This window comes from Vitis vinifera, chromosome 7 (assembly GCF_030704535.1).
Source record: "Vitis vinifera cultivar Pinot Noir 40024 chromosome 7, ASM3070453v1".
Taxonomy (NCBI): Eukaryota; Viridiplantae; Streptophyta; class Magnoliopsida; order Vitales; family Vitaceae; genus Vitis; species Vitis vinifera.
In genome coordinates, this window is record NC_081811.1 from 4,197,518 (window position 1) to 4,212,340 (window position 14,823).

Genomic DNA, 14,823 nt, shown 5'->3' on the forward strand with positions numbered 1-14,823 from the left:
AACTTCATTTGACCTGTTCAAGTACTTTAAATTTGGTGGGATTTTGTGATGCTAATTGGGCATCAAGTCTAGATGATAGAAGATCTACATTCGGCTCTTATGTCTATCTTGGAAACAATCTAGTTTCTTAGTGCTCAAATAAACAACATATTGTCTCTAGATCATCTACAAAGGCATAATACAAAAGCTTACCTAGACTAACTATTGAGATCACATGGTTAACCGCCTTACTAAGTGAATTGAATATCACATTACCAAGAACTCCAACAGTATGGTGTGATAATTTAAGCACACTATTGTTATCTGCAAATCCAATTTTACATGCTAAAACCAAGCATATTGAGCTTGATTTGTATTTTGTGCATGAGAAAGTTATTCAAAAGCTTATTGATGTGAGACATGTTCCTTCAAGTGACCAAACAGTAGATATTTTTACCAAAGTTATACCCAGTTCTAGATTTCCTTTGCTTAGAAGCAAACTTAGAGTTCTTGATTTAAGTACTCTGAGTTTGAGAAGAAATGTTAGGATTATAGAATAAGCTGTTAAATTGTTAGTTTGCTATAACATGCTGCTAGTGTTGTACACGTGTAAGCGCTAATAGCATGTTATAGAGAACTAACAATATAACAAACTAACAACTTATTTTATAATTGTGATATAAATATTGAGGTTTGCTCTGTAAATAAAATAACAGAGGATTTAATAAGAACTTCTTCCAGATTTCTCATGGGTCCTTTCTCTATTTATTCTTTTAGTTTTAATACAACCCATCTCTGACGGAGTGACTCACTAAATCTAGTCCCGATATGCCAACGTTGAAAGAGTAGGTACGTTTAAAAGAGCAACACCTAGTGGACTCTTTCTTCTTTCTTGACTATTACTGAAGTGGATTGTAGTGTTATGACTTTTCCGTGTTCCCGAGGAAACAATTTTGCATGCGAACATAGGGCTTTTCGTCTTTAGAGATTTTTTTTTTCTATTGTGATCCTTTAAGAAAGAGATGTAGCGATCAATCTTCCTATGAAATAAGTCAGTTGCAAAACTGAAGACACTGATGAGAGTACAGTTGGGTCTCATTGATATATAAAGTTGACAAAGTTTTGACCAAAAATAGGAGTCTACGTTGGGATCGTTTCCGTTGTATTAGCATCCATATTGTAGAATTGTAGTTGATGATGAATTTTATTTTTTTTTAAATGCTCAAAACTGTAATCATAGTTTAAATTTAACCTTAGTTTTGAACCTAACTTCAAATCATTTTTATACATATATTGTTTCATTTAAAATATTTTAGTTTTTAAAAAAAATAAGTTTATTATCATTAATTTATTATATTATTTTTATTTTCCATTTATTAAACTTATGTGATTATTTTTTTTAAAAATGATTTATAAAATTAAATAATTAATATTTTTAATTTGATATAAAAATATCTTTGTGGGTTTTATTTTAAAAAAACTGGCATTATAAATTATTAACTACTTACATATTGATAAATAGAAAATAAAAATAATATAATAAATTTATGATGTTAAATTTATTTTAAAAAATAAACAAAAATAATTTGAAACAATGGTATATATATATATATATATATAAATCAAGTTAACTTCAAACCTGTGGTTATTGTGGGCCCTTCACTGTCACTCCTTATCCTATCGCCGTTTGCATCCATGGTTCAACTGTATGGATGGTGAACAGAAGGTAATGACGAAATTTAAGGTCGAGTAGATAGTTTGCCCCTGACATTAATTGTGTGCTTGGCAATGGTTATGATCAATACAGTCGTTATAAGGATAAAACGTCAATACTTAAGACTTATTAAGATAAGACAATCGTTATAGGTCATTAATCATTGTCATGATAACGCACAATCAATTGCAGCTAAGGCACCATTAAAATGTATGTAGAGACATTACATGTGATAAAAAAATAAATAGCCACCTATATCCATAGGAAAGTATGCTGCAATTTTTCCAACATGACCTTTTATTGCTCAAGTCAACCCTCTCTGACTTAATCTTCGGAGGGGTGTGATCGAAAACCCATCCGAACATTCATTTGTGCAAGATAAACAGTTGTAGTCGTCTTGAAAGCTAGTGAGAACTTGCTCGTATCATTCGTGCACCAATCATCACCAACCAACTATAATTTAAAACTTAAATTTAAAACCATAATCGATGATTAGGATTCTGACTATTTAAAAAAAAAATCAAAATCGTAATCATCAATTATGGTTTTATGATGTATATGTTTATATGTCGAAAACATGTTATTAGGAATTATTTTGCAACCAAATATGGTTTAAGATTTTTATTTTAAAGGGACTATTTAGGAATCACGATTTTTATTTTTTATTAATAATATTTATTACTAAAATATTTATAATGTATGAATAAAAAATATTTTATATATATATATATATATCAATTAGCATATTTTCTTATTGTTTATCATATTTATACTGTACCAATTGAACTTTGAATTACTGTTTACGCTAGACTGCGGATTAATGTGACCGGCATCCACCGGGTAGGAAAAATTATGAATTCTTCCGGTGAATAAAACGACGTCGCATGAAGGAAGATCCCACTATCCCACGTGGCCGGTTTAAACAAGTACACGTGCAAACTTGGACGTTTGACATTTTCGCCTCTCCCGCCAGTACACCAAAAATTAAAACATAAAACCAAAAGAAATCCCTCCAATATTACATCTCTCACTGTTCCCATGCTTCCCAGAGAAGTCTCACAATCAGAATCCAGAGTCACTTCCCAGACTCCTCACAAGTCAAAACTGCTCTTTTCATTTTCATATACTCCATAACCAAACCCTCTCCGTTTCTCTCAAATATCGTTTCATTTTCTCTCATTTTCTAGGGTTAACAGTTAACACCGTTATACTCTTCTCAGTCTTGTCCCAAAATATTTTCCCGGATTTCATTTTGCCAACCAAATGATGGAGAATTTCGAAAATTCTTTCAATGCATTCCTCGGCGTCCACTTTGTCCTCTTCGGATTCGATCCCGTCCACGAGCGCGAGGTCTCTCGGTTTTTTTCTTTTCAATTTATTTCGATTTTTTCCTGTATTTTGTTTTTATTTTGGGTTGAAGTGGAGTCCGCTGGATTGAATCAGTAAGGCAATGCTGTGCTGCTGCATTTGTTTGTTTATTTATTTATTTGGTTGAGGTGCAGGTTCGATCTAAGCTTGTTAATGGCGGTGGAGTTGATGTTGGTCGGTACGGTCAGAATTGTACTCACGTTGTCGTGGATAAGCTTGTTTATGTGAGGTTTTTCTTTCTTTCTCCTTTTTTTAAAAAAAAAATGTTTATCTTAATTTCCTAGGTATTTTGTCCTTTTTTGCCCTCGCTTTTGGTTCAACTAGGAAATCAATCTTTTTCTTCATCTTATATTGCCAGTAGCGTTGAAATTTGGTTAGAATTTCAATTGATTCAGTGTTTGTGTTGTGTAGGACGATCCTGTATGTGTTGCTGCTCGAAATGATGGAAAGATGCTTGTGACTAGCTTGTGGGTTGATCACAGTTTTGATACGGGAATGCCTGTCCCTGAGTCAGTGGGTTTCTCTTCTCATTTGCTCTTTGCCTTTAATTTTTGGTTCTCTTGATGGAGGAAACAAACTTAAGCTTTAAGGACACTGTATTGAACTTTAAAAAATTAGTAGGGAAGAAATTTTGCAAACAAGTTCAGTGTCTATGAGATGGACTTTCTTATACAAAATAAACAATATTCAGCACTATGATACATTGAGCTCAAAACTATTATATGTGTCCTTGACATGCCCTTTTGCTTTTTATAGCAATATGTGATCAAGCTGCCTTCTAGCTTGGATTCACAATTTTGATTGTTAGTTTCCTTAATGAAGTTATAAACAGTTATTATTATTATTATCTTTTTCTATTGCATCAGCTGGGTTTCTATCCAAATAATTTAATTATTTGGTTGATATTCTTTTAATTAATCAGTTCAGAAGTTCTACTGGTACATGAATAATATTAGATGCAATCATGATTATTTGATTCTTCTCTTGTTGAAATTCTCTTGTTTTTTGTTCTTATATTGTTGCTATAAGACATTTATATTTGTTCTCTTACAGATCATGTACAGACCTCTAAAAGGTTTGAATGGAATTCCGGGTGCTGAATCTCTAGTTGCTTGCTTGACTGGATACCATGGGCAAGACAGAGATGATGTTATGGTATGCATCTCCTGCTTTATTTTATCATTTACTTGCCATTCGTTCTATGTCCTTGCATTTATGATTGCCAAGAATGACCCTGGAATAGTTGCCTCATGAGTGAGAGAGAGATTTCCTGTGTGTCTGTTCTCCTGTAATGGGTTTTGTTTTACTAAAGTATGTTGTATGACAATTTGGATCTGTTTTCTTCTCAGACAATGGTTGGCCTGATGGGTGCACAGTTTTCTAAGCCATTGGTAGCAAGCAAAGTTACTCATCTTGTATGCTACAAATTCGAAGGTGTGGTTCCTTGTCCTCATGAATGAAAGGCATATAAAACAAACTGCAGATGGCGTTTCTTTACATCTGCCTTCTTTTGTTTCTGTTATGCTTTGTTTCTTGGTTGGTTTTTAGGTTGTTCCCTTGTTTGGTCTGTATATTATCTGGTGAATGTTTCATTTGATAATCTAAATTAAGGCAAATTAAAGTTTTACCTGATAAATTATGATCTGTTTGAACTTGAACCATATGTTTCTTCAAACTCTTGCCAAATCCCCCCCTACATTTTCAAGGCATACTTTTCCTTGTAGTTAATGGAAGAATTGCCATTTTACACTTATTTGTGTTTAGATTCTTTGAAATTTTTAAAAAATGAAAATTTTCTGAAATAGCTCATTAGAGTCCATGGTAGGTTCATTCACACAGTATCTTGAATCAGAATTTTAGAAAGAAAAAGAAGAGGAAAACATTTGTCAATAGATAGTTTTGGTGACTTTCATTTATCATTTAAGGGCAAGTATAAGCTAATTCTCAACCTGAAATGTTGTCAATCTGTCATACATGCTTGTCCAACACTTTAGATCATATGTTGTTTATAAAGACTACATGAGCAGCATGAAACTTTGATTCAACTTTCCTTTTTTATGCAGGGGAAAAGTATGAACTTGCCAAAAAACTGAAGACAATAAAACTTGTCAATCATCGCTGGTTGGAGGATTGGTATGTCTTAGTTTTGTTCCCTTACATATGCTTTAGTCTATATTAATGCAGTAAGATATTTTTAGAGTAAGTCAATATCATAGATTGCATTCTTCATTTGCCAATTCAACTTTAAATAATGAGATTTGTTTCGTTTGCAGTTTAAAGGCCTGGAAAATTCTTCCTGAAGACAACTATGCCATGAGGTGAGCTATTTGAAATTGTTTCTTTTGTTTTGTGCTTTTGCTAAGGCAGGTGCACCTCCACACATACAATTTTTCTGTCTGTGACGAGAAGTGGTGAAGAATGTAAGTTTGATACCCACCTAGCACTTCAATGGAAAATTAGGTACCAAGGTTTCTAAGGCAAGAGTTTATACAAGGCATGAAAGTAGTATATTTTGAGGTTGGGAAGTGATTGCTGTTTATAGGAAGGGAGAGGGAAGAATGATGGTGAATGCAAAATGAGAATGACAGATATTTACTTGGTACCACTTTCCATAACCATTTTTCTCTCTGCAGATAATGACCTAAACCCTGTTAGGTACAGTGGAAAAATAAGATATGGTCACAAAATATTTTGCCTAATGCCCAATGAAAAAAACTAGGTTATTTGGAAAGAGTCTAAATCAATGAATTTGATAGATTTTGTGCTATATAGATATTGCCAATTACCACATTGCTTCTTGGTTTGGGTAGGGACAAAAACAAATGATGCTACATGTTACATGAGTTAATCCTCATATAGGGAATACAACATTGTTTGCAGATGAAATAAAATAAGTGGTAATCAACATTCATGGTCTGATTGCTATCAGTGAGATTGTTTTGGATGCAGCATGCTCTCAATTTGATTCTCAATTGACTTCATCATTCTTTTTATTGCTATTGTCAGCACTGTGAGTAAGATGACTGCTTTACACATTTGAAGTTTGCTAGAAATAAAATGTGGAAACCCAAAATCTTCTTGTTGCAGGCATTTCAAATGCTGTATCCAGCTTTTTCAGAAAGTTTTTTATATGGGCGTGAATGGTGTACCAAAGCTATTTCCATTTTTCTTTTTTGGGGAGAAAAATTGGATTTTACCTGTTTCTGAGAAAGTTCAAATTCTGTGATTGACATGGTTCACTACTGGATTAATAGAAAAGAATGCTATTTCTTACTATTCTGTTCTTTTGAATCTATGGATGGTTATGATAATATTATTTTTAGACTGCAAGCTTATATGAGTTAATTGAGTATGAGACTATACAAATCTATTCTCTGTTGACAGTGGCTATGAGTTGGAAATGTTGGAGGCTGAAGCTAAAGATTCTGAAGAAGAAGGCGCACCAATGAAGCAATCTGATGGGAGAATCATGAATAAAAGTCCTTATAAATTACAGATTGGGACACCGAAGGTCCATGAATTGCCCATATCAGCAGGGGAAGTGCCAAAAACACCACAAGATTCAACTAGACCTAAGGGTCTGTTAAATGTTATCAATGTTGATGGTATGTTATCAGCTACTGGAAGAGATGCAAGATCCAATCAAGCCTCAAGCATGAATAAGGTTAATATCAAGCATCCTGAGGGGATTGCTTGTCAGGAAATTGGAGCTACTAAGGATACTGCCTGTGGTGAGCTATCTGAAAATTGCGATAGAACTCCAGTTTCTGCAAACTTGAGGAATGGCTTGGCACTTCCTTCTATAAGTGCTAAAAAGTCTCCTCATTCTGAAGAAAAATTAAATATTTTAAGTTATTCAAGGAAAACCCCAAGGAGAAATTCACTTCCAACATGCTTGGGAGAAAACTCAAGCAATGCAACTGGCTCTCCAAAATTAGATATAGTTACACTCAAAGTCAATGGCAGTTTTAATATCTCTCCCTCTAGAGTTGAAGAAGCCAAGAATGGTGCTGATTCTGACTCTGTTAAAACTCCTTCAAAAGGAACTAAGCAACCTCATGAGGAAAGCCTAAGTGAAGTTTTGCCGCAGAAGAGAAAGACTGATGTTTCTTGTGCTATCTCTAAATCACAAAAGAGGAGGCAAGATTCAGAATTGGGCATCTCAGGGAGTCCATTGGCAGGTAATAGGACTCCAGGATTGGAGTCTTCATCTTTGATAAATGGTCCCATTCAGATAAATAATTGTTCTCTGTTCACCAATAATGGCAGCCCTACTGCTGTTCTGAATTCTGGAGGGAACTCAGCTCCTCACTCTTCAACAAAATCATTGACTCTAGATATGCTTATCTCCAAAACTGTGACATCGGAGAGTGGGCAAGATAGAAATGTTGGGGAGAAGGTAGCCCAAACATCTTTTGGGAGATTGGGGAAGCCCAACTTGGCCACTAAGCCTGAGACTGGAGACTCTAATATTCATGGAACACCACAAGTGATCGGAGAAACAAGGGAGCCACAGAATCAGGAGCAAGGTGGTAAGGTTTCATCTCCAAGTAGCAAAAGCACCAACATTGAGAAATCCCATAGTCCTGGCTTAGGATTAATCAAAGGGGACAATGATAACTCACATTCAAAACCAGTTAGAACAAAGATGCTTGCCAAGAAGAGCTTGGGTTCCAGACCTAGGTTAAGTGCTAATAAGTCTGTTAATCAGAAGGGTTCCATTTTTTCCAATAAAACTGTTGCTGAAGATGCTGCTGCAATTGAGACAACAAGTGTTCCTAAGTTTTCGAGTGCCAGTAGAGTTGAGCTGGTATCTCAAACTGTTAATGTAGAAGCAGCCAGACAATTGGTGACAGAAAATGTTCTGACATCTGCAGATAAAGTTGAGAATAAGAATGAATCCGTGGAGGATGAAACTGAGGCTCCAGATGATGAAAATGAGTTTGTGAGAGCAGTTAATGAGAAGTCTGAGGTGGTTGAGCTGACAAATAAAGCAGGTAAAGTGATGAAAGAAAGATCAGAACAGGTGCAGCACAGGACAAATAATACCAAGGCAAACATCTTGAACCCGCATGATGATGGAATGGGATCGCAGGAAGACAAAAATGAACCTGAGACTGAAAAGGCTGTTTGTGGCAATCCAGGTGAATCAACTATCAAATCAGATGGTGCAAAAGAGAAAATGGCTAAAGGGAACAAATCTACTTTAGGTAGAACCAAGAGAAAAACTGTTCCTGCCGTTTTGGAGACTATGGAATCTGAGAAAGATGTGGATGGGGGAGAGGCTCAAACTGAAAAGAATGTTAAGAAGGCAGAGAAGGAGAACAGAGTGCCAGATTCTGCTGGTAAAACTAGTGCCAATACTAAACCTGTGATGAAGTTGAAAAACTCCATTGAAATCGAAAAGGAGAACAAGCCAATAGGTGATGGAGATAGAAATACGAGTCAGAGAAAACAGCAAACTGGGAAATCAGCTATTGCGTCGAATAGGGCACCAGTAACGACTACTAAGAATTTTGCTAAGATTGATGCTGACTTGACGCCAGTAGAAAAGGCTTCCAACATATTGAAAACTGAGCCTGCATGGTTTATTCTGAGTGGGCATAAACTACAAAGAAAGGAGTTTCAGCAAGTTATTAAACGTTTAAAAGGAAGATCTTGCAGAGACTCTCATCACTGGTCATACCAGGCAACACACTTCATTGTTCCAGATCCAATCCGCAGGACAGAGAAGTTCTTTGCTGCTGCAGCTGCTGGGAGGTATATTACCATCAGCATCACTGTCATTTCTTCCTAGATTTTCATACCAATGCCAACTCAGTTTGCAGCTAAATTCTTCTTCAAAATTGCATTAGGGTGTATTCTCTAGCTGAATTGGCATGTACTATATGTAAAACTTCTTGTGTTCTTAGAAGTCTGGATGTTGGAGTCACTTTGGTATATTTGCCTATTCTAGACTCTTCATTCCTAAATGACAGTTGATTGGTTCTATCTTGAATACAGGTGGATCCTTAAGACAGATTATTTAACTGCTAGCAGTCAAGCAGGAAAATTCCTGGCGGAGGAGCCTTATGAATGGCACAAAAATGGCCTTAGTGAAGATGGTGCAATCAATTTAGAGGCTCCTAGGAAGTGGCGCCTCTTAAGGGAGCGGACAGGTCATGGTGCCTTCTATGGAATGCGCATTATAATTTATGGAGAATGCATTGCACCCCCTTTGGTATGTACCTTTTCTTTTTGTTAGTCCAAAAGTTTATCCATATATTCAATTCTGTAAGCATAAGAATAATCTTCAATTTAGTTCCTTGTTTTGTTACATAGAACTGCTATAAAACTCGGTGCAGCAAGCCTTAACCCCTCGTACTGTTCTAGAGTCCAATATATTTACCTGGTCTCCGTTGTCATCAACCAGGACACTCTGAAGCGTGTTGTGAAGGCAGGAGATGGGACCATATTAGCTACTTCTCCACCTTATACTCGATTCCTAAAATCAGGAGTTGATTTTGCCATTGTCAGCCCTGGAATGCCACGTGTTGATTTGTGGGTGCAGGAGTTCCTGAGACATGAGATACCCTGTGTCGTTCCTGATTATTTGGTCGAATATGTGTGCAAACCTGGATACTCTCTTGAGAGACATGTGCAATACAATACTCATGCTTGGGCAGAAAAATCATTTGCTAACCTGATAAACCGGTCAGAAGAGATTGTGGAGGACCTGGCTAATCTCACACCACCAGATAATCAAGACATTAATGATCTAAATTGTGAAGTTTGTGGATCTCATGAAAGAGGAGAAGTGATGCTGATTTGTGGTAATGAAAGCGGTTCTATTGGGTGCGGGGTTGGTACCCACATTGATTGCTGTGATCCTCCACTGACAGAGGTTCCAGAGGAGGATTGGTTCTGTCCAAAATGTCGTGGAAGCATAAATAGAATCAACCCACCTAAGAGAACCAAAAAAGGCAACTCTTTGAAGAAGTGATTTTTTGCCGCCTTCTTGTAATCATCCTTATCTTTTTCCTTGTATCTTCATTTTGTAAATTACTAGTTATAACAGAACATGAGCAGTTCTACCATCAACTGGATTTGATACTAGTGTAATAACTCCCTATTGGAATGGAACAGTGGTATTTCAAACCATGGAACATGTTTGGATCTTCTGTGGCTGAGCTTTGAGGGTGTACTAAGCTTTGGTACACATCATTTCTACATCCCAGAGTTCATTTTCCAGTTTTTCTACAGTCAGGATACACGAGACACTATTCCTGATGGGCTTAGAACCTTGGCTGAAGGTAAACCAGATATTCACTAGTGTTTTGAGTCTAGTTCTAAGCTGACGATCAGGAAGCCAACGTACCCAATAAGTTATTCTAGCTTTACTCCCCGAACTGTAAATTTGTATACTCTGATTGAAATGCAGTTCATACTGTAACATGCACATTGAAATGCACTCGCGCTTGTGCAGTAGTAGAAACTAGAAAGGTGATGACGCACAGGGCTGAAAATCAAGTTTCACCAGCAATGATGGAGATTACTTGATGTAGTGACATGGAGGGAGCTACTTCCTATTTCCTAGGCCCGAATATGTCTTTGCCTTGATCCTTGTATAGAATACACCATCAATGTTTTTAGCAAAAATATGATATTCCATATCATATAAGAGAAAAAATTTCTTGACTTATACGAGTTTCCTCCATTATATAGACACATTTTAAAGTTATGAAGATTCATTGCTTTCAGAATGAACGATGTTTACACTAGACATTGTGTTATAAAGCCATGAGGATTCATGAGTATAATGTGGAGGATATCTACATAATTGTTGGTAAAAGTACACATCACTGTGTTGGTGGCGGAGGTTACCAGGGTCAGTGCAATTTCCTAATGTACTCGCCTCCTCAATTAAGGATGATGCTTCCTTCTTGTGCCCTGCAAAAGATGTCCGAACAGGGGGTCTGAACACACCCTCCGATGCCTTTGTTAGTTTGACTCTAGCATATTGATATTGATATTGATATTATTAGGCTCATTTTCTTATGAATGCTTACCTCTCCTTTTTTCTGATTGGGTCGTCGGGGGCCTTTGATAGTGTCTAGATCCTTGTCACTTTGAAGGTGGGAAGACTCTTTGACTTTTGTGGTTATGATGGTATTCAGAGGGTGATAGAACCATCATTATCTTGTAGGCGACTGACAAAGATTGCTAGGAGGATGATTTACTATCACCCTTGTCTTTTTACTTTGCAAGCAGCGCAGGGCAGGTCGTGGTAGGTCACTTGAAAAGACCCAGGAAGGTCTTATTGATTATGCTTTTGGCGAAATGAGTAATAATTGTCATCGAAATGCGGTCAACAATCTTGTTTGGGACGCCAGCTACTGGGTCTGGACGAGACGTCCGAATAGGGGATGGCATGCCACGTGTCAATCCATGTGATCGTCCGGACAAAGGGTGGGACATGCCACGTGTCCAACGGAGGAGTGCCTTGTGAGGCCGCCATGTGTCCGCTTAGGGGTGGTCCCTACACACTGGATTGAAGTATAAAGTATGTGATAGAACTATAAAATGAAGAGATTAAAATATACCTATAATATGACACGATTGATAGTATTTTTGGGTTAATACCTTTTCTGATACTACTACCAGAGCCTAGTTAGCACTATAACGGCATTTAAACAGTTTTCCCACTAGAAACGTGTCTTGTCTAGGATCCGTTCCTTGCGCGGTAGGGACTTCATTTATCTTTGCATGTGAACACCTAGAGTCACAAGACTCAAATCTATTCTAGAATCAATCCTAAAGTTTTGACTTATCCTAAATTAAAGCACTCTGCTGAGCATATTTTTCCTCCACCTCTTAGAAGCTTTTGGAAACCAAATCTTTATACTCTGCTTGGTACAAATGTTCCATGCCTCTTCATGCAAGGAACTGTAAAAGGCAAAAGTTACCTCTACCTTTGTAAATTCAATTGTACTTAGTGAAGGGGAGTGAAAAACCCCTTTTGGGGTGTACTCAGTAATGGATTGAAAAAACAGAATGGATTAGATTGAATAATAATGGCAATGCTGGCGTGGAGGTTTTGTTAAAATTGAAATAAATTGGTTGGGGATGCTTCTTGTGATTCAAACTTGGATCTCAATTGAAAAAAAAAAAAAAAAAAGACCCAACTACTGAAAAGTCATATGCTTTGTGATTTGCCTTTCTGCTGTTTTCATAAAACAAAATAAATAAAATAGAAACTGTCAAAAACACTTTGTCATGTTTTTCCTGTTTTCTAGCCCAAACCCATTGTAGAGAAGAAAAAAGAGAGGAGGAGAGCACATGATTCCATCACATGCTGTCACTGACATCATCATATCTGGCCACGACCTCTCCTCTTTCCAATGTTCCCAACATTCAGACATCACGTGCCATTTCCCCCATAACCCCCCTCCAAATTACCCTCTTAGCCCTCATAACCCTACCTTTGAGCCTCCTTAAGTGGCCTCCATGTGAGGATAATATAATCATTCTACAAATGGACCCTCCAAATTGGGGCTACATGGACAGGCTTGAGACTTTAAACCTCAAGAAAAGAGCAATGCCCTAAAGTCTGACCACAAAATTAAAAAAAAGAAAAAAAAAGGATACCCTCATGAGGAATTGTGCAAACTCCCTTTCTTCAGCCACAAGAAAATGAAGAAAAAGGTTGAAAAAGACACAGAGAAATTTATATTATAGCCTTATGACAGCAGCAATATGTAAATTATCTACTAAAAAAATACATCTGGCTTTTGCCATACTTCAACAGTCTATGCGTACAAAGGAATAGAGATGGAGATGTGAAGGCATGTCTTCCCACCTTTCCCCCACAAGTAGGGGTTCATATGATCATAAATCAAGTTCCAGCTATGACTATGCATTTTTTTGTAGTATATAATAAATAAGTAGCAGTGCAGCCATTTGCTTAGACCCTCTGTCTCAATCACACTCTGCAAGCTAAGCATGAAAATGAGCTGTTATCATTATAACATGGGGTGTTTTTTTTTTTTTCTTTTCAATTTAATAAAACTGTTCTAACCCAGAAAAAAAAGAAAAAAAAAGAAAATCATTACATAAGTCAAGCAAACCATTATTGATCACTTGCATTCAAATTTTTTTTCCTTATGTGGCCCAAAATTAGTGATTTTACGTGTTTATTGGAACAGCTCCACCAGTACCTTTCACTATTTGTTAGATGCCCAATTGGAAAGAAGGGAAAAAAATAAGAAGAAAACTACAAAAAAAAATAATGGTCCCATTCATGGTATAAACCCAGATGGAAAAAGAGGGCAAAGACTAAAGGCTGTGACTCAAATCACTTGCAAGGAAAGGAAAGAAGAATAGTAGTTGTAAAGATATCCCCATTAATTGAGGGTCTGGGTGGGTAAAAAGAGGTAAACACCATGATTTTGTCTATGCCATGATAAAATAAGAACAAACCAAATTGGCAAACCCTCTATTGACACTTGTCTCCACAAGGGGTTTCCCTTCGATTGCGGGTCAGCCCTATGAATACAACAAAATATTCAGATAAGTAAAGTCTTGTATTATATAAGCTATGGATGGAGTATAGTGTTTTGTGGTCATTAAATTTTGAAGGGACACTTGTAAGATCTTCAAAGCTCTTCTTTCATTCCCCTCTTTGTTTTTTTGATGGGGGTGGGGGAATGGATTTCAATGGTACAACAAAAATAGTGAATTGTCATCTGTCACTCCTGATTAATGATTATTGAAGGAAAGTATTATTATGTACTCCAAATTATCCCACAAATTCAGTGTGATGACTTAGATTTGAGTTGAAGCGACTCTTTAAATGATTAAAAGATTTTTCAGAAGGGTAAAAAGAATGTCGCAATGTGTTCAATAGAGTCAAAATAAAGAGAGAAGTGTGAATGGGGTTTGAAGACTTTTATCATTTTTCTAATCTGTTGAATTTGTGGCAGTGATGAATGAAGAGACTCTGTGTAGCAGAGGGAAACGTTGTCTTTTATCTCAGACCCGTATGATTGCTACTCATGCCCTCAAGCGTGCAAGATCACTACTCATCATGCACATGTAGGATACTGCATACCCACCTCTTTATATTATTATTATGAACTCTTAACGAAGTGGCATAAAACAATGACACAGTGGCATAATGATTTTACCTTTCTACAGCTCACAGATTGCAGGCTTTTCTGATTCAAACAGAAAGCCTAAAAGCCTAAAACAGTAAAACCCCAACACCATTTCACATTTTTAAGCTTTGGGGGGTTGAAATTTTCATTGATTCCCAACAACCGCATCATAAAGAGGCCTTGAAAAACCAATACAAAAACCCTACCACCCCCCTTCTTTATCTCTCTTTCCATTTTACTTCCTCCAATCCATTGTCTGGTAGAAAGGTGGAGTACTAAAGGCACTGCTCAAAGCAATAATTACAGAGTGGGGACAGTAAATTTTGTGAATTGACGTTTGCTTTTGTGTACCAAACCCCATCTCTGTTTTCTAGTATTGAGTGTTGAATGGACCCTTTTCTCAGTATTATGAGCCAAAGCTGACGGGCTGACAGCTGATCCTTTTCTTCTTGGGGGATGGCTTAACAGTGATATTTCTTGTGATTTCCACCACTGGCAAGATGCCACTTGGTGATGATACCATGGGCTGGAAAGGGCTCTTAGTAAATGAAATCTAGTGGAATGTCAGTCATTGCAGGCCCATGGATAAACAGAACAAGAAAAAATTTAATGGCGCTGGTGGGAAAA

At 36.8% G+C, this 14,823-nt stretch overlaps 1 protein-coding gene across 1 annotated transcript; it reads left to right on the forward strand.

The window, feature by feature from the left end:
* The first annotated feature begins 2,709 nt into the window (after window positions 1-2,709).
* On the forward strand, window positions 2,710-10,218 carry LOC100257310 (BRCT domain-containing protein At4g02110). The gene is made up of 10 exons (XM_010653931.3): window positions 2,710-3,043; window positions 3,196-3,285; window positions 3,473-3,574; window positions 4,115-4,216; window positions 4,411-4,495; window positions 5,125-5,194; window positions 5,335-5,379; window positions 6,446-8,821; window positions 9,065-9,281; window positions 9,474-10,218. The coding sequence occupies exons 1-10, from the start codon at window positions 2,957-2,959 to the stop codon at window positions 10,041-10,043; spliced, it is 3,744 nt and encodes a 1,247-aa protein (XP_010652233.1). The 5' UTR covers window positions 2,710-2,956; the 3' UTR covers window positions 10,044-10,218.
* The last annotated feature ends 4,605 nt before the right edge of the window (window positions 10,219-14,823 follow it).